This window comes from Brienomyrus brachyistius, chromosome 3 (genome assembly GCF_023856365.1).
Source record: "Brienomyrus brachyistius isolate T26 chromosome 3, BBRACH_0.4, whole genome shotgun sequence".
NCBI lineage: Eukaryota > Metazoa > Chordata > Actinopteri > Osteoglossiformes > Mormyridae > Brienomyrus > Brienomyrus brachyistius.
The window spans coordinates 2575661-2600822 of NC_064535.1; the positions used below are offsets into that span (position 1 = coordinate 2575661).

At 48.8% G+C, this 25162-nt stretch overlaps 1 protein-coding gene across 3 annotated transcripts; it reads right to left on the reverse strand.

The window, feature by feature from the left end:
- Positions 1-4821: 4821 nt before the first annotated feature.
- On the reverse strand, positions 4822-25096 carry pgbd5 (piggyBac transposable element derived 5). Of its 3 annotated transcripts, none has more exons than XM_049006465.1 (8): positions 24975-25096; positions 23788-24346; positions 15594-16021; positions 13064-13198; positions 10978-11158; positions 10018-10215; positions 7055-7160; positions 4822-5155 (listed from the first exon to the last, which is right to left on the reverse strand). In XM_049006465.1, exons 2-8 carry the CDS (start codon positions 24089-24091, stop codon positions 4960-4962), a joined length of 1548 nt encoding a protein of 515 aa, XP_048862422.1. In that variant the 5' UTR covers positions 24092-24346; positions 24975-25096; the 3' UTR covers positions 4822-4959. The 3 variants fall into 3 exon arrangements, with proteins under 3 accessions (XP_048862422.1, XP_048862423.1, XP_048862424.1); XM_049006466.1 differs by lacking the exon at positions 24975-25096 and adding an exon at positions 24459-24589; XM_049006467.1 differs by lacking the exon at positions 24975-25096 and adding an exon at positions 24471-24487.
- Positions 25097-25162: the final 66 nt, after the last annotated feature.

Sequence of the window (25162 nt, forward strand, 5' to 3'; positions counted from 1 at the left end):
AGGTTGTGGCATCTCTCGTGTGATTGGGTAGGTTGTGGCATCTCTCGTGTGATTGGGTAGGTTGTGGCATCTCTCGTGTGATTGGGTAGGTTGTGGCATCTCTCGTGTGATTGGATGGTTTTTGCTCACTTCCTTATCTTTTCCTCTGTCAAAATGTATAGGTGTTGAGTGTCATGTTTTACCTGTGAACATTCTTTGTTTATTGCCTTTTCTGCTGTCTCACTTGATGTGAAAGATTATCTGAATACACGTAATATATGGCACCGTCTTCAGTCCTCTGCACTTATTTCCGGGTTATAAATGAGAACATGGATGGGCCTGTTTTGACCCCAGCTCAGGTATCTTCGCTCGGGCGGCGCAGCTCGGGCAGCGTAGCTATAGGAATTATTGGTCAGACTGTTGTTTTTGTCCAGGGTCTGTTTAATGGGAATGTTATTTTGTGGTTATAATGATAATAAAAACAAACTATATGAGCATAATGAGTCTTTTTTTGTGAAGACTTAACTTTTACATTTCGGTGAAAACTTTCTGTCACCCAGCTCCCGCTTTTCACTGCAGATTTTTTTTCGTCTTTGCTGACTATCTTCTCTTTTTCATGATAGAAAACTGTTAATGTTGTTTTAGATTCCTGACATCCAGTGCGGTTTGACGGAGTGACAGATTTGTCGATGCCATTTGAAATTAAAGGAGTTTCCTGTTTAATGGCTTTTGATCAAAGGGCAGTCAGTGGGGAGCCGATCTGGTCACTGGAGATCACAGCCAGGGGGTCCGGCTGTCGGCTCTGTGTCAATTTGGACAAGCGCTGTGCACAAGTGACCACTGCTGCAGTGAGGGGCTCAGGCGGTGTGAAGAAGGGAACACGGTGGGAGGGAAGTGCATTTCTGAGTAACCTATGAACATTCTGGGTTTCTGCAAAGTCATCGTCCTGTGTGAGTAATTCAGTTTTCTTTTCTAGAAGAAAGCGACGTGTGTTCTTGCACCTCTAACAGAATTCAAACAAAATTCCGATTTTCTGATATAAATAATCCCACAATGTAGGGATATCTTAAAAATAAACGTATATTTAAAGTGTGTAAATCCATCTGATGTTGGAACACCGAGCGAGGTGTTTGCGCACGATAGCCACAAGCAAACGTCGGTCAGGGCTGAGCTCCCGCTAGAGGCCGCTGTGGGACTCAGAGTTGCACAGTGAACAGACATGATGTTGGCAGCTTCAGCCATTTCCAAGACATCTGAAAACATTTTTTATTTAATCTTGTTACAGATCAGACATCGAATTTTTGCAGTGTTGGTCAGACCTTGAAGCATTTTCGCTCAGCTCAGACAACATACATACACAGTAATATTACAAGCACTTACATACAGCTAAAATATTTTCTTTAGACCATAATCACGACTCAAATGCCCCGCCATCCCAGTTAATCGCATCACCTTATCGGCCCATGACGATTGCCTGTACTTCCTGTTCCCCTTGTGAATTTCACATCATGTGGAAATTGTGCTGCTCGCGTTTTTTCACGGATTTATCGGACGCATTTGCAGCAACATCCACGCCTGTCAGGGGATGACATGGCAGTTTCCTGCTGATGGTCATCTCAATTCCAGCCTTTTATGGTGAAATTAGTATTTTATCTAGCAAATTATACCTTCATGCACGGATAGACACTGTCAGAAAGAGAAGAAATGTCACAAATATGAAGTTGGTATGAACTTTGACACCAGATCCTAAATCGAGGTTATTGCACCAATCGATTAGACAAAAATCAAAACCAAAAAAAAAATCATTTACACCTTCTCCTCCAGGAAGTGAGTTTTAAGACTGCTGATTGGTTCGTTTGCCCCTCTACCAGTTTCATGATGACCGATCTCTATACCGTGTAGGAACCCTGAGGTCAGCGAAGTTCAACTCATTTCAGCTGAAGCACCTTACATCAATCCACGCATACATCACGTAATCGATAGTCTCATCTTACAAAATCATTTTGTCTAAATTAAATAAAGTAAAAGCCTTAATAAAGCGACTCAGCTACAGCCTGAATGACCGATGCCACGAACTCATTCGTCGGATAGTCCGTCAGCGGGGAAGGAGCTGCGAGAGGTCTTTTAGGGACCACTGGGAGAACAAGGACTAAAAGCAGCCCCTTAGCAGATCTGAAAATGCGTGAAGCTCAGTAACACCTGTCACCATTAAACATTTGGTCATTGTTTGTCAGAGACTAAAAACATTCCCCCCCGACAAATCTGTTTTGGGAGGGTGCCGTCAGGCTTGGCACTGCCATTACGTAAGTCCTCTTTTGGAAATAAGTGTCTGCCTCATCCAGTCACATTAGATTGTTTGCTTTTGGCTGGAGTTTTATGGGAAAGAATATATATGGTGTGGGTTTAGCTCCTATTAATGTACATGATAGGAAATGTATGTGTGTGTATGTGTGTGTGCCCCCCGCCCCCCGCGTGTGATTCAGGTCAGATGAAGCACCATCTATATCTGCCCACATCTCCCGTCGGCTTGTCGCTGCCTTCAGTCCCTGACTTCGTTAGGATGCCGCGAGATGGACAGACAGTAAAACCAAAAGAAGGATTCACATTTGACAACGAATATCTATATGCATCATTTTGCTGTAAATCTCGAGCTCATAAATACAGTATTTTACAGTAACACAGCTATTTGTGTTCAGCTCGCAAATCGTAAAAGACATCAACTGGATTTTAACCTGAGATTTTAAAAGAAAGTGTCATTTTTCCACCATCACACACTGACGTCTCTTGGGAAGGGAATCAGAATGTTCTCCCTATTTTCTACGTCTGCATTTCTTCATCAAGACCTTCTTACTCAAGCTCAGTTTCCACAAGCTCAATGATAAATGTTACGTGAGAAATCCCCCCCCCCCCCCCGACTGCTAATTCACTACAGCCCCCCCTTTGGTTTTTTTTGTGTATTTTAGATAATTAATAACACACCCTGCAGCACGAAACTGTTTAGCTGTAGTTATATCAGGAACAAAATGACAGACTTTAGATGGTATATAATGAAATTCAAAAACCACAACTAGTATATTAATCCAGTCAGTGGGTAAAACAGGTTTGTTTACTTGACTGGATAATATTCATGATTCAAAGCATAAGTGAAAGGGGGCCCTTTTCTAACAGGCTATGACTTTTAACCTACAAACACATAACATTCATAGAACTAGCAAGTTACACACATACACACACGCACTCAGATGGCCAGGCAGAGAGCGATGGCTTCTGAAAAATCCAAATAAATCATAGTCATGTCTTAACCTTAACCTAGTGACTAACTGCAGCACAAGACCGTGGGTCATATATCCTGATAATTACATCTTTTTAATGTCGACACATTGAAATACATACAGTAGTTTATGATGCACAGAGCGAAACGTCAACGCTGTGCCGATAGTCTGTGCAAACTTCTTTTAAAATACGAATGTGACTCTACAAACTCTGCCCCTTCTCCGCCGGTAGCGAGTTTCCTGATTTCACAGTGTTTGCACATCGTTAAAAATGTCCCCTTAAAGTTCACCCCTGTGTTGAATGCCAGGCCGGTGTCCCCCCTCTCTCTCCATATCTATCAATATTCCCTCCCGATTTGCATGACGGACACGCAGAGATGATGAGTATCCTCCCGGAGGCAGCAGAGAGGCAGAATGGATGCCTTTCATAGTAACATGCATTTGAATGTTCGTAACTATATATTGGGGGGGAAAAATCACTGGATTTGAGAACTTACTTATTTTGTGTCAGTGCCACGTTTCCTAACCTCAACCAGAACTGGTGGGACATTCAGACATAATTTCAGTCAGCTACAGGTCCACAGCCTGCATAAGCTTCGTGGTGACAGAGCGGGTTGGACTTTTGGGACGTGGTCCTGGATAATACTGGCAGTAACTTTCATGTCCCCCCATAATGGACTGTGTTTGGGATTTCCCAGAAGACTCATGGTTTAAAAAAAATGAGTGGTGATGGAAAGGGCCAATCCCCAGCCCCCATGCACCTACTCCAGTGGGAGAAACCAAAGCGGGAGGGGGGGGGGACAGTTTGCTATGAATAAGAACCTAAAGGAAAGTCTACAGAAGCCATCTTTTCATTCCAAACTATCCTTGTGACAAACTCCTCATTTGTCCCTCGCTTGATTACTAGGTATCGTCTGAGTGAAACCTGTCTTTTGCACGTGCTGAATACCAAACTGAGGGCAGAACTGTGGTCTTCTAAGCTCTAGGTTGGCTAAAGTGACCAGCCAGGAAGAGCCTCTGTTACTCTCCATCACTGCCGCCGCAGCCCCTCGACTGTCCACTGCAGTGGAAAACAAGAGGATGTATCCAGGACTTGGGATACTGCATATATATTTGTTGTGTGTCGACCATGTCAGGAGGACAGCGGAATTTTTATACACGCTACACGCTAAAGACCTCGTGCCGTGCGGATATTGGCTATATACACACACGTTTACTGTACAGACTGAAGTGGCATCGCGTCGCCAACCAAAATTACAAAAGTCTTACTCTAAAATAAACCACCGTCACTTTAAAGCAGAACAGAATTTACGTAACTCAGACATCTTCCGCATGCAACCGGCGAGGTTACGACGCGATGCGTGACTTGGCGTTTTTGGGCAGGATGTGGCACCCAGGAAGAACCCCCCGGTAAGGGTGTGCTGGAGGGTCTCATCTGCCGAGCCGAAGGTCAGAAGCCTGCTTCCCAGATTCAGAACGAGTTCCCAGTTCCTCTGGAACCCACTGGAATGCGACTTGGTACGACAGAGGAGGCGGGGCTAGAGTCAGAGGCTGGGCTCTTATTGGGCGCTCAGGAAGAGCAGGCGTGAGAGAGAGAGACCGTGCGTGTGTGGCTGTGGGTGCGAGAGCATGCTGGAAAGTGTGTGCGGGTGTGTGCGGGTGAGCGTACGTGTGTGTGTGCGTGGGCGGACCAGTCTCTCCCGTGCCCTCACTGGGTGGGTGAGCAGTCGTCCAGGTCCAGCAGCTCCCGCACCAGACGCTCCCCGAACTGGGCTCGGCTGTAGCGCTTCACCTGATAGGCCTCCGACATCTTGTACAGGATGTAGGCGTTGTTGATGGCGATGCTGATGGTCAACCAGAAGACCTGCTGCCACGTCTTGTTGGGTTTATGGAAGATGAAGTACCTGGAAGGGAGGGGGGCAGGGGGGGTGCTGGTGACACAGCTGCTGGGGAATGGGATCCTTGAGGGACACTGCTGCTGTACCCTAGAGAGGAAGCAGCTGGTGCTGATTTACTCAGGAAATCTCCAGCATAAAGATATTCGGTTATATTTCACTGGTTTCCTTCCTAGCTAATTGCCTGACAAGCTTTCTCCCCTCGGCCAATCAGGCCATTGGTGGCTTATGGGAAGTTTAATTTCATTGGCTGTGGGGGTTCTGGCTGGGTGGAGCCTCAGTGATATTAACTTGGGTTGAAAATGCAACTGTATGTTTGCATGAGAATGGAGTGAATGTACCATCAGTCCTGCTACAATGTGTGACATCGCACCACAAATCTGGTCTAACGCAACTGATATATTAGTACCCAAGTCCAATACAACGCGGACTTTCAGTTGGAGAGAAAAACACTATGCAAAGTATAATGTGATATGGTCTTGGCACTACTTGCACATAAAACATCCAAGTGAATGACCAACTGGTGAACAAATTGTTCTTTTGAGCTGGTTCTGAATTAGTCAAACCAGTTTGCACATCTAAAAGAATCAAACTTTTTGTACATCCATGCATTGCACGGCCTGCGATGGGCTGGCCCCCCATCCTGGGTTGTTCCCTGCCTCGTGCCCATTCCTTCCGGGATAGGCTCCGGACCCCCCGCGACCCAGTAGGATAAGCAGTTTGGAAAATGGATGGATGGATGCATTGCATGGGTCAACGTTTTAATTTCTCAAGTATTTTTAGAATTTACCATATAAAAAACACTTTTTAATAATTACTTTTATCATTTATTTTATTATTTATGACTGTCTGTAGTCATGGCGCCTTCGGTGCCCCTCCGCATACCGTAATCCGCGGTCTCTCTGCCGCGCTCGTGTCCAGTTGCATAGTGGCTGTGGCTGACTACTCCTGACTCATGTTGCCCAAAATGACGCTTCACGAACCATTTGCTGTATTTTCTGACCCAGTTTGGGCATGTTTAGAGCATCATCTAAGTAAACTAAGAGCACCATCTAGTGGGGTCAGAATACATAGCAAATGGTTCATGAAGCGTTGATTTGAGCATCACTCCTCCTGAAAGTTTGGCATGTTCAGCTGAAGCGGTTACTAGGTAATTCTAGTGAGACATAAAACCAACAGGAAATGTGTATGATGTAATTTATTAATGATGATTATTATTATTATTATTACTTATTTAAAATGCATATACATACGCATCCAGTACACTAATCCTGTCAGTATATTTACGTTATTGGCCACTGGTATCACAGCTTTTATTATGTAAATCGTTTTGTTTGGCGTAAGTTGTTAAGTTTTGGAGTCTCATTTCTTAGTTTTCCCCGTTGGATGCGTGTATTTTAGTATGAGATTTTAATGAAGGCAAGGCTTTTCGGGGATGCATGAGTCGCATTGAAACAGGACTGATTGTACTTGGACACACTGCGGTTGCTATCTTGCATATTAAATCACCCAAATGTTTCTCTCGTAGCTCAACCTCTTCGAAAATGAAAAAGTATTAAAAACTATCAATGAAAAATATACATACTTATGTAACTGGGAAATGTTTTTGAATTTGTACAGAGACAACACATCTCGCCATTCGGATAAAAATTTCTAAGCAACTGACATTCTTTTCTGCTCCAGCGACCTTGTGGGATAGCGTAGCGTCCATCGGTTACACGCTTCAGAAAGTAGTGTCACCTGGGTACCATTCGACTATGGATTCATCCATACTGCGGATTCAGACATACTGCTAATGTCACACGCTACACTGACTACTACACAGCAAGCAGGCATGCGATTGCGGACGCACTCTCGGTTGTTGCAGTGTGTTTGTGTCGGGTGGGGGAGGTGTGCGCCATCACTCACTTGCTGTACTTGTCGTCGTACTTGCAGATGTAGCCCAGGTGGGCAGCGAACGCCTCGACGGCAAGTGGGCAAGGGATCTCACCGCTCTTCCGCTTGATGATCACCCCTGGGGTGAAATACAGGAAAAAACAATGCCCATGCAGGACCAAGAGTGTAGCTTTGGAATCAAGAGTGGTTGGGACCAAATCCGCCCCCAACACCACCCATGGTACTGGCACAATATTGATTCGGGACTCACATGAGTTAGGGAACTTGCATGCAAGATAATGAGTTTGACTGCCTGGATGTCATGGCACCTGATCGACTGTGAGGTTCCCTGTTTCGCTTGTTTGTCTGCACTTTTCTATTTACACCGTTCTCAGAATTATCTAGAAGAAATTAATGTCTTTACTGTCAAAAGATCCCGGGGGGGTGTGTATGTCATAACTGTACAGACAGTCCCCGGGGGGTGGTGGGTGGGTGGTGCTGAACAGGAGGATGGGTACAAACTGAACAGCATGAGGCGAGGACAGGAAAGCGGTTCTGATAAGAAGAAAGACGACACCTCTGCACGTGTGGGAGTTTTGGATTCACATGTCTGTGTGGATCCATTCAGCTACAAACAAGTAGCAATTTCTTGCTCCTAACAATCGCATGATTCCAGTTCTTTAGAGGAGAAACTGACTGACCTGAGGTGTGTTACAGTCTACAGGGGAAAAATTTAAAAACCCAGCCGGATAAAACTCCTCGCCCAGTTAAGTCTGTGTCGGCCTGCTGCGTTTCACGCCCACGGGCCGTGAGCCTTGTCTTCTGGTGCCGAGCCGTCCACGATGGCGCTCTCGCCTACCCAGCGATTATTTATGGGCGCGTTAAGGAGTCGCCACCAGGGGGGAGCCAGCAGATATGCCCATTGACAGCACGGCTGAAGTGAGAGCGGAGAGTGTAGCCACGACCCCAACGGTGGGTTCTGGAGAAGGTACCACTTACGGCAGAGAATAAGGCCAGACCATAATATCGTGGCTTAAAATGGGACCATAAATCGCCACACAAAATTCTAACTGGGTATCTGGGCTGTTACTGTGTGCCCGCTGTCCCCACACTGTCCAGTTTTAACAGTGAAACAGCAGCAGGTCCCTCCGATGTGGGACACGCAATCAGAGCGCTACAGCGGGTTATGAAGCAAATGTTTAAATGGCAACCTTTTCCATGCTGAAAATGGTCCCCGTGTTTAATTCATGAGAAACATTCTGGAGATTCTCTCCCCCCCCCCCATCTCCTGCCATATCCACTTGTTGTATGTCCCCCTTTGACGTCTCGGGGCCCCTATCAGCAGCGTCCGCGAATGGCGATAACGCACTGGAACGCCGCTTCTGAAAGCCGACTTTATTCCCGGTCCGTGTCTGAGTGAAGGGGGAGGGGCTTGTCATCTCATGCAGGCATGTCGAATTGTGCAAAACCTGTGCTAACACAGGTTATATAAAATACGCTATGGCTGTGATGTGTTTGTAAAAGGACAAAATGTTTAGTTATCATGAAATCTGCTTCAGACTGATGCTTTAGGAAAGGAACTACTATTTAAAAAAACATTTAAACTTATTTTAAACTTCTTTTTCAATGTGTGATTCTTATGTATGCCAAGAATAGAAGCCCCCGTCTTTTAGCAAGCAGGGGGACAGTGATGCCCCCCCCCCCCCCCTGCTCTGAGCCCCAGGGAGACATGGGTAAGTCACCCGCATGGTGAGTAACTGACAGGTTATAATAAACCTACCGGACATGACACAGTGAAACACAAACACCAGGTTAATATTAAACCGAATCTTGTGCCCAGAAATAGCATGTAACAGCAAACCTGACAAGATAACAGGCTGTTATTAGACGTCAGACAGGAGCTTCCTCTACCACGCAGAGGAAATTTTACACATGCATACGTCTATGACTCAGTTTACCCAGAAACCCTTGCAGCTGTACTCCTGCTTTGTAAACTGTACACTCAGTGTCAGCTGATACTGCCTCGCCGTGTTTGCATCACACACAAACGGTCCACGAGACTGGAAGTGCTCACTGCTCAAGTAGGTAGAAAGTTCGACTCATTGGCTGATCATGTGGTTCCAAAATTAGTCCTACAGAATCGTATCACTGTGGGTGCTGCTTATGAACTGGGACACTGGGGATGTGACTTACACCTAGTGACACCGTGGGTGTGGCTTACATACCGTGACACTGGGGGTGTGGCTTACATACTGTGACACTGGGGGTGTGGCTTACATACTGTGACACTGGGGGTGTGGCTTACATACTGTGATATTGGAGGGTGTGGCTTACATACTGTGATATTGGAGGGTGTGGCTTACATACCATGACACTGGGGGTGTGGCTTACATACTGTGACACTGGGGGTGTGGTTTACATACTGTGATATTGGAGGGTGTGGCTTACATACTGTGATATTGGAGGGTGTGGCTTACATACTATGCTATTGGAGGGTGTGGCTTACATACCGTGACACTGGGGGTGTGGTTTACATACTGTGATATTGGAGGGTGTGGCTTACATGCTGTGACAATGTGGGTGTGGTTAACATACTGTGACACTGTGGGTGTGGATTATGAACTGTAACATTGGAGGGTATGGCTTGCATATTGTGATACTGTGGGTGTGACTTACATACTGTGACATTGTGGGTGTGACTTACATACTGTGACATTGTGGGTGTGACTTACATACTGTGACATTGTGGGCGTGTCTTACGTACTGTGACACCGTGGGTGTGGCCTAGGATCTGCCAGCTCACACAGACCTGCCTGGAGAACTGGCTCACTGACGGACGGTTCACACCCTGCCTGTGTTAATGCAGACTCATTCTCATTGTATTCTATAAGGCCAGCATGCTTAGGGGGTCGGGCAGCCTGTCGACCTTGGGCCCCCAGAGGTTATGTTCCTCCTGAGTTTTTGGTTCCTCTCTATTCCTGTGAGTTGGGCCTCACCTTCCTTTGTGGGTGAGTAGGCGTTGGTTAGGAAGCGGAAGTGGCCCTTGTTGTACCAGCTGATGAGGGACATGTCGCCATTCATCTTGATGCGCGACTGTCCTCGCTGCGGCGGCCCGCCGGTCGTCGCCAGCATAGACTGCGGGAGGCCAGTACAGTCACTCTTCCTTGAGCTCAGCAAGCCGCAGCAATAGATGCCTGTGGGGACAGGCGACAGTGAGCCTCAGCTCCAGCCTGTACACAGGAGGAACCACGGGCAAGGGGCCCATGTTTCTCAGAGGACTCAATTAACAGTGGAACAAGAGGAGCAATTTTCTGGTGCACAATAATGGATGCCCTTAACGGCAACAGTGCTGACTGTCTTTGGCACCTGGGATTCTTGTAGCTCTTTTATTCTCTACATTTGTGTATTACCCTGCTCTGCATCTACTGTAAGCGTGTGTATGTGTGTGTGTGAGAATAAAGGCCTCTATTCTCATCATGTGGCATGTAAACAGACAAGGCTGTCCGTGATATGGCAGGTGGCACAGAGAGCCCATTCGCTGTTCGTAAAGGACGTCAGAAGGACAGCCCACGGCGAACTTTGTAATTAAGGCGAGCCTGACAGAGAAGCATCTAAATGCTGTTCCAGGAGCCTAGCCCCCCCCCCCCCCCCCCATGCAGCTGGCGGCTGCCGAGGATGATCGGAATCATCTTTGCAGAGCGTGAGATTGATCCTGCCGGGAGCGGGGCACGCAAGGAGGCATACGATGGATCCTACTTTATGGATGAGATACAAACTCAATCTTTCCCTCTCATCTGGAGGACGTTATTAGAGGATGGTCAGCAATCTCCATGGTGGAAGAAGATCTCTATTACTGGATGGTGGACAGGATAAAACGATGCACTGCAACTGGCCAGAAGGGGGCAGCAGTGTGCTGAAGAATGGACACGGTGTGCTGAGAAGCCGAGAGTCCGTACCCTGCTTCTGGAACTCCTGGAAGAGGTTCAGACTGGTGATGCTGGGGCCCGTGAAGATGATGGCATTCTGAGCTGTCAGGTTCTGGCAGAGTTGCCGGGCCACCAGGCTGTGGAGCTGTGGCTTATGTTTCAGCGTGTCCAACCCATCTGGACCCAGGCCCTCCTTCAGGTGGACGTAGATCTGAGAAGCACACAAGGGGAAGAGGAGAAGACTCTGGGTTTACTAATGAGCTTCTGAGAGAGCGAACAAGCATGATGGAGTCTTTTATAAGACATATGCACACCTTACATTTCCATTCATTAACACCAGTGTTTCCCAATCTGGTCCTCGGGGACCCGCAGACAGTCCATGTTTTTGCTGCTACCGGGAGCTGGGAGGGAGCAAAAACATGGACCATCAGTGGGTCCTCGAGGACTTGTTTGGAAAACACTGATTAACACTGCGGAATATACACTAGAATAATCTGCTCTAAAAATTGCAACAGCCAGCTCTAGTTCCTTAACTGTTACACCACCTGCTGGCCGAAAGAAAAATGTCAATGGAAAAGAAACCCACTAACAGCACCCCTACTTAAGCACCTTGTGTGACCCTACTGCCTAATGTAACACGCGAACATGCATGTTACACGTCTGGATTTTATTTACAGAGTTATTCTACATCCATAGCTTAATGAAGAGCCCTGCTTGGAGTATGATCTCCAGTCAGGGTGCTGATTGTTAACATCGTTATAGGAGTGCATCATCGTCTTACGGCTACTTTTTCCTAATTAGAAGGTGACAACAAGGAAGGATTTTAGATTTGGCTCCATTCCGCTTCTCTGCGCGGCATTTTGGTTCCCAGCGATCGCAGGTGACAGGCTGGTCTTTCAAGGATAAAGCAGAGGGCCAGAGGGGGGGTTAAAGACCCCCGGTCAGGGGCCCCATGGCCAAATTACCCAGCCGTCCCGGGGTTGGTGACCTTGCAGTCAGAGACACAGCATCCCACGCAAAACACCCCCCCCCCCCTTTGTGATCAAAGCATAACAAAATGACAATGAATAAAAAAGTTTGTTCTGGGAATCCCCACCCGCTTACTATTAATCCAGCAACAGGGGGGGGGGGGTCATATGGCTTTTTATTCCATGACTGGAAGGATGGTGGGGGAGCCAATTGGCCAGATGTCCCTCACCCTAAATGGCTTCCTGTTAGAAGTGCGATGTTACCATAGTTATGCCATCCCATCTGCACCATTTATACCTTCATATCCTCTTCATTGAATTTGCAGGTCTGAGGACAGTTTCAGTTTGCTTCTTGTGTTCAGTGTCTAAGCAGCGACCAGGACGCATCGCACCATGTTCCTGCCCGCAGCCAGGCCTGGCTGCAATCACTAGTGGGGGGCCATCAGCATGCAGAAAGCTGCAGTGCCTTCCCAGCAAGCCCCCACATTCCCGACATCAGCTCCAGTCCGGAGCTGGAATGCGTGTCCAAACACACCTGCCTGCAGTCTCACCATGATCTGCAGTGACTTACCGGCCGTGATCTACAGGGACCTTCTCACCGGCCGTGATCTACAGGGACCTTCTCACCGGCCGTGATCTACAGGGACCTTCTCACCGGCCGTGATCTACAGGGACCTTCTCACCGGCCGTGATCTACAGGGACGTCCTCACCGGCCGTGATCTTACAGGGACCTTCTCACCGGCCGTGATGTACAGGGACCTTCTCACCGGCCGTGATCTACAGGGACCTTCTCACCGGCCGTGATCTACAGGGATGTCCTCACCGGCCGTGATCTTACAGGGACCTTCTCACCGGCCGTGATCTACAGGGACCTTCTCACCGGCCGTGATCTTACAGGGACCTTCGCACCGGCCGTGATCTACAGGGACCTTCTCACCGGCCGTGATCTACAGGGACCTTCTCACCGGCCGTGATCTACAGGGACGTTGTCACTCCCTCCTGCTCTGAATCACAGATTTCTCTGATTCACGCACTGTTCCAACTCCAGGTACACAGCTTTGTATTTAAATGGTGACGGTTTGCCTTAACCACGGTTATGCCTCTAGGGGGGCAGCGGTGAGCACCCTGTTCCTGAACGGCCTCCCACCTGGCAGATGAACCCCGTAGAGGTACACTGGCGCACCCACAGGCTGAATTTCCGTTTCTTCCTCTTGCGTGTCTCTCTCTCGGTACAGGTGGTGATGAAAACGGGGTCCTCGTCAATCAGGGGCTCATGCAATACCTGGGCAAGATGCAGAAGAGCACAGACTTTCAACCTCATGTTTACATTAACCGATGTGCCCCCTTGTGCTTATCAAGTAAACGGGTCAATGCCTAACTTCCTGGTGTATGTGGTTTCCTGCGGTGGGTTTGTTGTGTTGCTTGAGTGATGGTAAATGCCGCCACTTTTACCGCTTCCCCATGGTCTAGACCAATGTTTCTCATTCCAGTCCTTGGAGACCCACAGACACTCCACGTTTTTGCTTCCTCTCAGCTCCTGGTACGGAGCAAAAACATGAACTGATTGACAGGGAGTTGCAAGAGAACAAAAACGTGGACCGTCTGTGGGTCTCCAAGGACTGGATTGGGAAACACTGATGTAGACAAGCGCATTTGAAACTGGAGCCATTTGTAGGTTGCATATACCACAATTTAATATTTATGCATGCTAAAGGATTTCCTTTATCGTGTAGCAGGCTGCACAGATGCTGGCAATGGTCAGGTAGCCACACTGCAATGAGAAACCTTCTGATAATTAGCAGACCGCTTCTGCGTCAGTATTCACAGACTGTGGCCAATAACAAGGAGATATGCATCTCCTTGAAGACCTCAGACATCCCTTTGTTTTCTGAAAAAGTTTGTGTAAGGCAATTAACAAAAGTTATCTTTTTTTAAGACAAAATATGAGCCAATGTAGTTCAGTGAAACCACCTCGATTTGGCTCTAAATAGAGTGAATATAACAGCAAAGTCCCAGTGAGGACAGCAGGGATAGTGAGGATGGCTTCCAATAAAACACAGCTTGCGTGTGACGAGCCGTCTGCCGTGGTTGTCACTGAGTCACCCACGGGCTGGGGGGGGGGGGGGTGTGTGTGTGTATTATGAAACGCGTGCTTGTCCTCAATGCTGAGACCACCCCCCCACCCAAGGTGCCACTCACTACACCCTGCCATGTGATCTCATAGGGAGGTCCTCATTAGCAGAAACAGGCTGCCCCGCACACTGCCCGTCTGCGTTCACTAACCAACATGGCGGAGTGACCCGTAACCGTGTGTGCTGATGGAGGTGATCTAGACCAGTGATCCATGCAAAACAGAGAACCTCCGTCCCTAGCAACCACATAAATGGCCGGTGGTTGCGCGGTCTAGCTCTGGCTCACGCTATTTCGTTTGGCACACAGATACGGTCTCCCAGAGAAGAGCTGGGCGCCGTGCGGCATCTTGCCAACACGCTCTGAGCTTTAGTGTAACTTAGCGTGACGAGTCACTTCCCCGGGGATGGCCGACGTGTCACGAGGCCCGGCTGGCCAGCCCTGGCGACCAGCAGGCCTCCCATGGACCAGTGGGATGGCTTTAGGCGCAGATGGGATCTCGCGGGTCTCCGGCGTATGTTTGTGAGCACACACACAAACACAGAGCTTAGCTGGTTAGCTATTAGCTCTACTGTCAAGGCAGCAGCCTATCAGTGTTTACAGGGTCAAATATCAGATGCCTGGTTTTAAAGCTGCCAGCTCTAGTGACGCATTTAACCCCCTACACACTGCCGCACTCCGACGCCCACTCAGCTAGCAGGTATCGCGCATGAAATGCAACGCATGACTCCCAAACTGGAGCGGCACACGGTAAATCAGACTCACGCTCACAGCTACGTGATAATTTACGGGACTGCGGACGATCGCAATGTATTGTTCAGTTTGTAAGAGCACACTTTCAGAAAGGGTGTTTCCGATAATAAATGCCACATAATTAGTTACCCCTAATATTTAAATTTCAACAGCATTTAACTGCAAGATCTCAGTGTCCCATTACTAACTTTGTATTTCAGGTAGGCCATCAGATTAATCAGCACATCCTGGTCATGCGCTGTGCGACGTCTGAGGCAGAGAGGGACTGTGTTCAAACTCATCTGCGGCGCATATTTAAATCTCCAGGAAAAAGCTCAGTACAGGTTATCTCCTGGTGGTGAAACTGCCCTCTGCTCACCTTGCCAGGGACCCCAAAGTGTCTGGGCCATTTTGACCTGCTTAGGTAGGGCAGATGAGTGGGGGTGAGGGGGGGTTCACAGTCTGGTTTAATTTCTGATCTCAGAACTGCTGTTTAAAGCGATCCCTTATACACCTTAAACAGTGCCCACTCTGTGATCCTGTGTAACGGACCTCTTTGACGAACGACGGTTAAAAAAAAGTAGTAAATCAACGACAAGTAAGTTTTAAAAATCACAAAAGAAGATGTTGTGGAGGTGGGTGAAGATATCTAATTAATATCTAATGAGTTATCCGATTAATATTTATATTTAATAAATGAGTAGATAAATATCTGAGTGAGCCCGGGCACTCAGCATGTTTACACAGTCATAATGTTTGTGTTTTTTTTTAGGGGGGAGGCGGGTATATCGGGCAGATGGAGGGCCCCCCCTCACCTGAGTCTGTGAGGGCCGGAAGGTGCAGGTGAGAGCCTGCTGCAGGCAATCCAGGAAGGGCTGGATCTTGTAGAGGCCTTGGCTGCCCTGGCTGGAGCGGAAGGCCACCACATGAAAGTACTTGAGGATCTTCTCGAAGCGCGTCTGGCTCATGCGCGGCGCGATGCTGCGGTTCCCGAAGAAGCCGCTGCTCCAGATGCTGAGGACGGACTCGCAGCGGTGCACGCCGGTGGAGCAAACAAAGCCCAGGAAGGCGCGCATCTCCTGCACCGTCACGGGGCGCCAGCCGTCCTCGCTGGCAAAGCGCTCCTGGTACTTCTTGGCGTACATGTTGGTCTGCGTCACCATGTTCTGGATGGCGTTGTCGGGCACGAAGAGCTGGAAGAAGTCGATGGCTGTGGCCGTGGCCGACATGCGCTGCATGGGGCCTGCAGACAGACGGACATCCACACGCAGACACGCGATCAGAATTCACGGCGACACACCTGCTTCCGCTAACCCGCCAAGTCAAGTTTTACAAAGGCTCCTCGCTTTGCGACGTTTCAACCTAGAACATTCCAACTTTACGTCAGGGCAAAAGGTCAGCATGAGCCAGACACAGAATAGGACTCCTCTGACAAAAACCCTTATATCTCGCAAAGGGAACTTCATTGAAGGAAAATTTATTCTGGAGACTACAGAATCCAGTGATCCCAGTTGGGTAAGTATTAAGTACCCCCAGGTAATCACTACAGAATCCAGTGATCCCAGTTGGGTAAGTCTTAAATACCCCCAGGTAATCACTACAGAATCCAGTGATCCCAGTTAGGTAAGTCTTAAGTACCCCCAGGTAATCACTACAGAATCCAGTGATCCCAGTTGGGTAAGTCTTAAGTACCCCCAGGTAATCACTACAGAATCCAGTGATCCCAGTTGGGTAAGTATTAAGTACCCCCAGGTAATCACTACAGAATCCAGTGATCCCAGTTTGGTAAGTCTTAAATACCCCCTGGTAATTACTACAGAATCCAGTGATCCCAGTTGGGTAAGTCCTAAATACCCCCAGGTAATCACTACAGAATCCAGTGATCCCAGTTGGGTAAGTCTTAAATACCCCCTGGTAATTACTACAGAATCCAGTGATCCCAGTTGAGTAAGTCCTAAATACCCCCAGGTAATCACCCCAGCTCTGCGGAACTTAATTCCTAAACAGGATAGAATTTCAGCTCTCTGTGTTTGTGTGTTTTTAAAGGTTTCAGGGCCCAAAACAAAACCGAAGCTAAATTCATATATGATAAAAGTTGGCAGCTATTATTAGCTCCCGCAAAATTTTTAGCGATTTCTCAGTTAAGTTTTATCAAATTAAACTTTTTAAGTTTGAAGGATTAGTGGTTATGAAAGCCTGTACAATTATCAACAATTTTAAGAGAGGGGAATCGTGTAACAGTAGTCAGAGGTAATGGCTACTAACAGCAGGATATCGCCTTCAGGACGTCAACGGGACATCAACCAAACCCAAATCCTAATAACCTGGAGAAGATTCTGAGGAGGTGAAAACGCTGGAAGAAGTGGACCGTTTACAGTCACTCTCAGCGAAATGCAGCGGACCTGGACCAGCTTGGACACGGTTTCTCAGAGGAGGTGACACCTTGGCTTCCACTCGAGCGCGAAGAGCAACGCGAAGGCCAAGCTGAAGACATCTCTGTATCTAAAATGGGACGTTGTGGCAGCTCTCTGTGGGCCGCTCGTTTGACCAGAAGCTGCCAGCCGATCAAGGTTGTAGGACAAGGATGTGACACCGGGGTCCCTCTCCGCCGGCGGGGGGGAAGACATTAGTCACACCCCAGCGCTAACCTGACACACGCTTTCGTGCTTCACAGGGAGTCTTTCTAGGCAGAAATTATGCTGAAATCGTGTTTTCAAGCACGGGTACCAAAAAACGATTAATTTATAAACTGGAAACTGATTTGAACTTAATCCATGCACTTTTGGAAAAAAGAAAGAAAAATTCTCGGAACCCTCCCCCACATTACACTCCCCCGCATGTCGGTTGATGAGTGTTACCATGGTAACTGAATTCCCATTCTGGAAGGCGGATGCGTCAGACTGGATGTCTGATTGAATGGCCGGGCAGTTCTTTCCCTGAACTTTTACACTCCATAACATTATTCATGTTGGTCATGAGACTTTTTGCTCCGTGGTCAGATGCCTGCCCCTTAAAGCCGATTCATACTTCGCTTTTCCATCTGTGGTTGCGGTCGCGGACAAAGGGGCATCACGTAAATTCCAGCATGAAGGGTTAGCTGGGGGGGGACTGTGGTTGGTGCGCATGCAGCCCACATTTTTATATCTAGCAGTAACTGTGCGTGTCCATGCGCATGAACCGCACATGTGCAAGGTAATTGATTAGGTGTTTCCAGTAGGTGGCAGCGTGGACTTTCACAGATCAGCAGTCAACGACGAAAGAGTAGAAGAAGAAGAATTATTGTTGTTGTCCTAGCTATGCGAGCAGCTGTATGAGGAGGGTCATTTAAAATACAGCACTATTGCAGCATATTGAAGTCTTGGCAATAAAATGGGGGGGTTGGGGTTGAATCTTAAGGATTTCAAAATACTGTGGTATAACCTTATTACCGTAATATCGCATAAGTCTTGATTAATAACTTTAATATTTGTGTTTGTACACGCGCCCTCTGCTGGTCTGGTGGAGTATCACTGCTGTACGTAGCTCCGACCGTGACCGTCCGCAACCGCAGTCAAGGCTAGTCTGAATACAAACTGCCACGTGAACGACCATCCGCAGCCTAAAAGCGCACGCTGAAAGGTGAAGTATGACCTAGGCGTTACTCTGCCAACCTTACACTCAGATTAGGAAGGATATCAGCCCATTTCATTCAGGACGACGATTCCCTTCCTACCTCGAGGGTCCCACCAGTCTGGTAGCGGGAACCCGCTCACTTTTAGGAATGCATCCTATGTTCTGTGTCACGTGACGCGGCACAAAGCTCCCCCCTTAAAAAAAATGTTGATACAAAACCGATGTCAGCATTTCAGACACATTTATCCAAAGGGATGCAGGGTCAGTCAGCATCTCCTGAGCAGGCGGGACTAAAGGCTCTGCTCAAGGACCTAATGGTAATGTTCATTCTGTCACGGGATTAGAACCCACGACCTACTGGTGACAGGTAAGGATCATTAACCCATGGAGCTCCACACGCCTCTACTGCCATCAGCATCAGTATCTGCTGGAAGCATCTTCCGTGTACAGAGCAGACATGGTGGAAAAGCCCACACTTACTGGGCCTTCAGGAAAGGCAGAAGGGCAAGATCGTGTTTTTTAATGCATGTCCTGAACATTTATATTTTATGTTTGGATTTGGTGTGGATTTTTTAAAGTCCAGTGTTGTTTCTGCACATAAATTAGACTGAAATGTTCACCCATAGCTGGACTTTGAAAAATGTTGGTTGTGCCTTTGTAGCGGAGCAGGACATGCCTTACTGAGGGCATGGCAGACAGCTTTATGACTTCTGTTTGATGGCCTTCTCAGAGGGATGGGATGGGAATGCATTCATCAAAAAAAAACTGCAGGTTCTATCTCCAGATACACTAAGCAGATCTGGCCACTGTTACGTGCCTGTCAAACTGGGGTGTCGTTCAGATACAGTGGTGGCAGTTTTGCTGATATCTTTCCAGTTCGGTTGTTCCTGTGTCATTGACACGTTTCCAGGGATTCCCTCAGCTAAAGACGAACGGCTCTCGCGAGAACACAGGAATGCACCTTCATCCGAAGAGAGGACACACGGCAGGTAAATCCAAGAACATGTGGGAATTGGAGAGGATTTCACAATTTGGGGCCACAATGCAGGAAGCTTTAAGGTTCATGTACAAAATGTGTTTGAGAGCCTTAGCGGGCTGCGTTTGGGATTATCTGCCATGAGATTCCATTACAGGAGCGATTTTTATTTTAAAATTTTAAACACGGCTGTCAAAATAACAGCTTTGCTTAATCCGAGCAAATTTTTCTAACACATTTAAGAAACTGCTATTTGGGTCATCTTGTTGTTGGAGGGACGGGGGGGTTGGTGGCCGATATAAAGGCCTTAAGCAGGGCAATTAAATATCCAACTCTATTAAAACTACACGACACCTTGCTAATTAATGAACAGTCATCTGCTGGTGCCCTATTCAGGGCGACCTTAAACTTTCCCAAATCACCCACCTCTAACTGGATAAATGATTTCAGTATGTTGATGGATGGAAGATTAAACCAAAGTTTTGCCATGATGAACTGTGAATCAGATGCTGAACTGGACCTGCGATCCCAGCCACTTGTACTCGTTCGGTTTCTGGTTCCGAGTCGATTCTTGGCCAACGGGTTGCACCTGGAGACACGCTGTCCCCCCACTCCACGGCCTTTTCTGAAGCATACGCATTAGCGCCAATCGTCAACTGTCCTGCAGAACTCTGAGCTCCACGGAGGCATCACCGCACACGCCGCACACTGGCCGCACACGCCGCACACTGGCCGCACACTGCAGCACACTGCAGCACACGCCCAAGCACCGGCCGCACACTGTCGCACACGCCCAAGCACCGGCCGCACACTGCCGCACACTGGCCGCACACTGCCGCACACGCCCAAGCACCGGCCGCACACTGCCGCACACGTCCAAGCACCGGCCGCACACTGCCGCACACACCCAAGCACCAGCCGCACACTGCCGCCCAAGCACCGGCCACACACTGGCTGCACACTGCCGCACATGCCCAAGCACCGGCCGCACACTGGCTGCACACTGCCGCACATGCCCAAGCACCGGCCGCACACTGCCGCACACGCCCAAGCCGCACACTGCCGCACACGCCCAAGCACCAGCCGCACACTGACGCACACGCCCAAGCACCGGCTGCACACTGCCGCACACACCCAAGCACCAGCCGCACACTGCCGCCCAAGCACCGGCCACACACTGGCTGCACACTGCCGCACATGCCCAAGCACCGGCCGCACACTGGCTGCACACTGCCGCACATGCCCAAGCACCGGCCGCACACGCCCAAGCCGCACACTGCCGCACACGCCCAAGCACCAGCCGCACACTGACGCACACGCCCAAGCACCGGCCGCACACTGGCGCACACGCCCAAGCACCGGCCGCACACTGCCGCACACGCCTAAGCACCGGCCGCACACTGCTGCCCAAGCACCGGCCGCACACCACCCAACACCTCCAAGCACCTGCCCCATCAATTTAAAATAACATTTAGCAACCAGAAATCAATTGTCGGGAACGCCGCTGCCCGAAACACTGGCATAGTCTTTTTCCATCTCTGCGTTCTCTCTCAGAGGTGCCGATCTCTTCATTTTCCTTTTCATTTCCATGTCAATCCCCTCAGGCACCAATGCATGCGTATTGCGCCGTAGCTCAGGCCTCAGGGGGCCGCTGCTCCCATTAGTCTCGCTGATGTCACAGACTCACACGTCCTGCCTTCCCCTCCCACTCTGTGGGTCACATTTCCCGGATGATAACAGTGAATCCAGGAGGGCTGTGTAGCTCAGGGACACAGTTATCGGAAGGTCGTAGGTTCAAATCCCAAAGTTTATATCACCATTGGGCCCCTAAGCAGGGCCCTTGTCCCCCACCCCAGGTGCTCCAAACACTGACCCTGCTTTCTGAAATGTACGCTGCACTGCGTAAATTTGCCTGATAAACATAAAAATGCAAATCCCCACACAACTGCTGGCATGGAGTGTCACACTTTGAAACACAAAGACAGAATGTGTCTCACTCCCTGAAATAAAAAGACAGAATGAAAAATGCCTCACAGCCAAAGCACTGGATTATAAAGAGCCTTCGAAGGCGAGCACTGATACTGCTGCCGGAGTGGGGGCCCTTCGGTCTCATTCACCTACTGCTGCCCCCACCTCCGTGTCGGGTATGCCTGTCCTGGGGTTAATAAATGTCTGTGTTTCAATATCAAGCAGACTGTATTGAAACGCATCACCTACTGGCCAAGGACACTGCCTATGAGGACTGCACCCCCCCCCCCAGACAGATGGCACACCCCGCCCTCACATCAGCTGGCATCTCTGGGTAACAGTGGGGACAGTCTGCAACACCTCCCGCCAGTGGCAGCCAGTCCAACTGTGAGCAGGATAAGGTAAGAGGCCCCGGGGGGGGGGGGGAGAGAGGGCTATTTCCCCTTCTGATCAAGACAGTGGGCTGTGAACCCACACCCAGTTGCATTAACACCATAAGTGTAAAATGCCATTTGACCTGACCTCCAGCATGTGGCTGTGATACTCTATGTTCATTAAGGTCATTAAAGATCTGGCCGATACAGTTCTATGATCAATGGTACGAGAACACCGTAGTGCGGCATACAAGCCCCATCCATGAGAAACGATACTGGGGGGGGCACACCAACAAAGCCCAACATCCCTGTCATCTGAGCGTGAGATGGAAATGCTCCTCTATCTCCTCCTGAAGGACAGTGCAGGATGCGGGGAACCTGTCCTCACACGTCTGTAGCTGCCTGACAGATGCCCAAACAACAGGTTGTGTCCCGCAGTCTGTCAGCGCACCCTGGCACATTATTGGTTTCCTGGGGTTCTGTCTGGGTCACGAGCGTGCGGCTCTGATGTGCAGGACAGCTAACACCACAGAGGGCTGGGTTCTCGGCTTCAGCGGCTGTATTCCGCTTTTCCTCACAGGGTGAAGGTCACATGAGACACGCTCACCCACCCTATAGCAAGAGCAGTTCACCCAAGAAGGAAGAAAGGCAGCCAGCGTTTACTCAGTCATCAAGGTAACCATCTGTTAGTCTGCAACGGAGTCTCTCCCAAAGCCGAGCAGTTAATCGCCTTCATGCACGGCATTCTGCCCGGGGGGGGGCATGGGGGCCAGGGTGACAGTTTGTTTCACTGATACCTGTTGGGGTAAACTGTAGCGACTTTTACCCGATAAATTGGCTGTTAGCAAAAGCGACACTAGGTAAAATATGCCACCCCCCAGTCGTGATGGCCCCGGGGGTCAGATGCTCTTTCACTCCCCCCCCCCCCCCCCGCAGGGGGAATTTAACCGGCGCATAAAACAAATAAAACCACACAGTCAGGAGCGCAGCGGCTTCACCAAGGAGGCGTCACGATATGCACGCATAATAATTCATATACGGTCCCGTTTGTACTGGGGGGGGGGGGAGTTCAGGTGACTTTGTCCCACGCGCATTTGTCACCGTGTAACATTATCATGAAGTTTCCAGAAGATCCACGGCAGTACCGAGGCGGTTGGGCTTCGCTTCCCCAAGGCGCATGTCTGCCACCCTCTTTAAGGAATTTTGTCATTTAAAAAATCACATATTCTTGCCTTTTCTCCCTACATGTTTTTTTATTTTTTTTTTATCAATCATACATACCCTTAAAACCAAATCCGTGGGCAATAAAAGTCTACGCTTTGGGGTTTCTTAGGAAATACAGGGAAAGGCGATTGGTAATTAATTAAAATGTACAATCCGTGACGGATATTTTTAACCAGTGGTATTTTTAGGGGGGGGGCACGGTGATCATCTCTCGGAGCCCCCACAGCTCCCCTCCATTGTCCGCATATAAAATCCCAATGACCGTAAGTGGCACCGCTGCTGCCGTATAAATCGCCGCCGCGTATATTTTCTGGGGGAAATACGGCACCCGAGTCTCCAGCGCCCCGGTGCTTAACGCAAAGTGGGAGTCCGGTCGGATCTCTCAGCATCACACACACACACCTACCCTACATACGGACTGTTTAATGGCCAAAAGCGGCATGCAAGTGGAGACCCGAGCCTTTGTAATAAGGTCCTTATTTATGGTAACACGCTTTCTTTTACTTCCACGCAGGTTATGCATATTTTGCAAGGCAAACCCGAGATAATGTCCAAACGAACACCGGTGAAACGGCTCCTTTCCTGGGGTCTGTGAGCATCCCGTAATGCAACTTTACCGTGGGAAAGGTGGGGGGAATTTTAGTCCCGTCACTAAAAATAGGATATCTAAGGCCATATATATGAATTATTAAAAGATAGCGAGTATAAATATCTTACTGCCTTTTCGCTCGCACGTACGCAAAGCATCCTTTAACCCCAAATAACCACACGATGCCTTATGTCTGGCTAATGATTTTCACCAGTTAATATCTGCTCACATTATTGCATTTGAAGCATATTCCTTAAACGACATACCACATGTCCCCTTATAGGAGGGCACCGTAATGTCTCGGAGGGTATCGCTCCAGCCTTCCTCTTCTAGGGTATTGGGTCCCGATGCTCCAGGGTGGCTGCTGCCAACCTCGCAGATCCTAATGTCGTCGGCGTTGATCTCCGAGGTGTAGTTATCTGAGTTGGAGTCCCCAGAAGTGCTGTAGAAAGGGTTCTCGCTGCTGTCATCCCCCGATTCCCCAAACACATCGTCCGAGATCTGCAGGCTCTCGTAACGGGAGCGGGCCGCTTCCAGGGGTGACAGCGTCTTCCTCTCGCACTCCGCCATCGCCCGTTACTGCCGCCGGCAAAGGGGGCGAAGCTGAGGACGCGGCCGGGACCGCTCCACCGAAAGAGAAAAAGGACAAAAAAAGAGGAAGCAGAAGCCAGCCGTTCACACCTTACACCCCACACTCCAACAGTTTGAGGTCCCTACCCTTGCGCACTGATGACGCCCATGTAGGGAGAATCTCTGGTAATGGTACTCCACCAGGCGTTTTACGACAGGAGAGCTGTTCCCTTCAAGGGGTACTGAATTTTCCCCCTGAGATGCCCAGCAGAAAAGAAAATCAATATTATTATCACGCAGTCCCACATCGGGGATGGGCAAAGTATTCTTACTAGAGACGACTCATTAAAGCCCGTCGCATCCCCACCGATCAGCTGACCCGGCTCTTCTGCTGCCGCCCAATGGCACGGATGCCTGATATAAACGTCAAACGCAGGAACGCGCATCCTAATGCATGCACACACCGCCGCGCACACGCGCGCCACCCGCCAGCTCCATCCTTATTTCCATACTGAGACCAAGAATTTTGTTATGCATCACAAACACTTTCAGTGTATGCATCACGCATAAGGAATTCAAGTTGCAATTACAACTGCTTCGCAAAATTTGGCAAATTTTTCCCAATAGTTTCGTTGTGAATGTACAATGGCAAAAAGCGATTATGCTCTATTTCAGTTACGGATTCACTTCTCTAAATAGCGGGATGACCCGATTTTAAATAACTGCCTGATTCCTATCCCGAACATGCCTAACAGAAGAAAAATATCGATACTACAATTACTATTAATAGGAATACAACAAGCAAAATACATTATGATGTATACATAATACGAAGATATAGGCTATACGATACTCGTTTATTAAGAAGCGTAAATCCAGTTACCAGGTGTAGATAAACATGTTTCTTGAAATATTTAGTGAGTCAGTGATACCGGATATATAATTAAATTGGAGCTACATTAAATAATTACTGCAGTTTTCTAAGAAGTTTGTTCAAGCAAAGAAAACGCAGGTACAGGTCGTGCGGTTGCCATGTTGGCTGGAGACCTCTAGGTGGCGCTACGAGTTTCT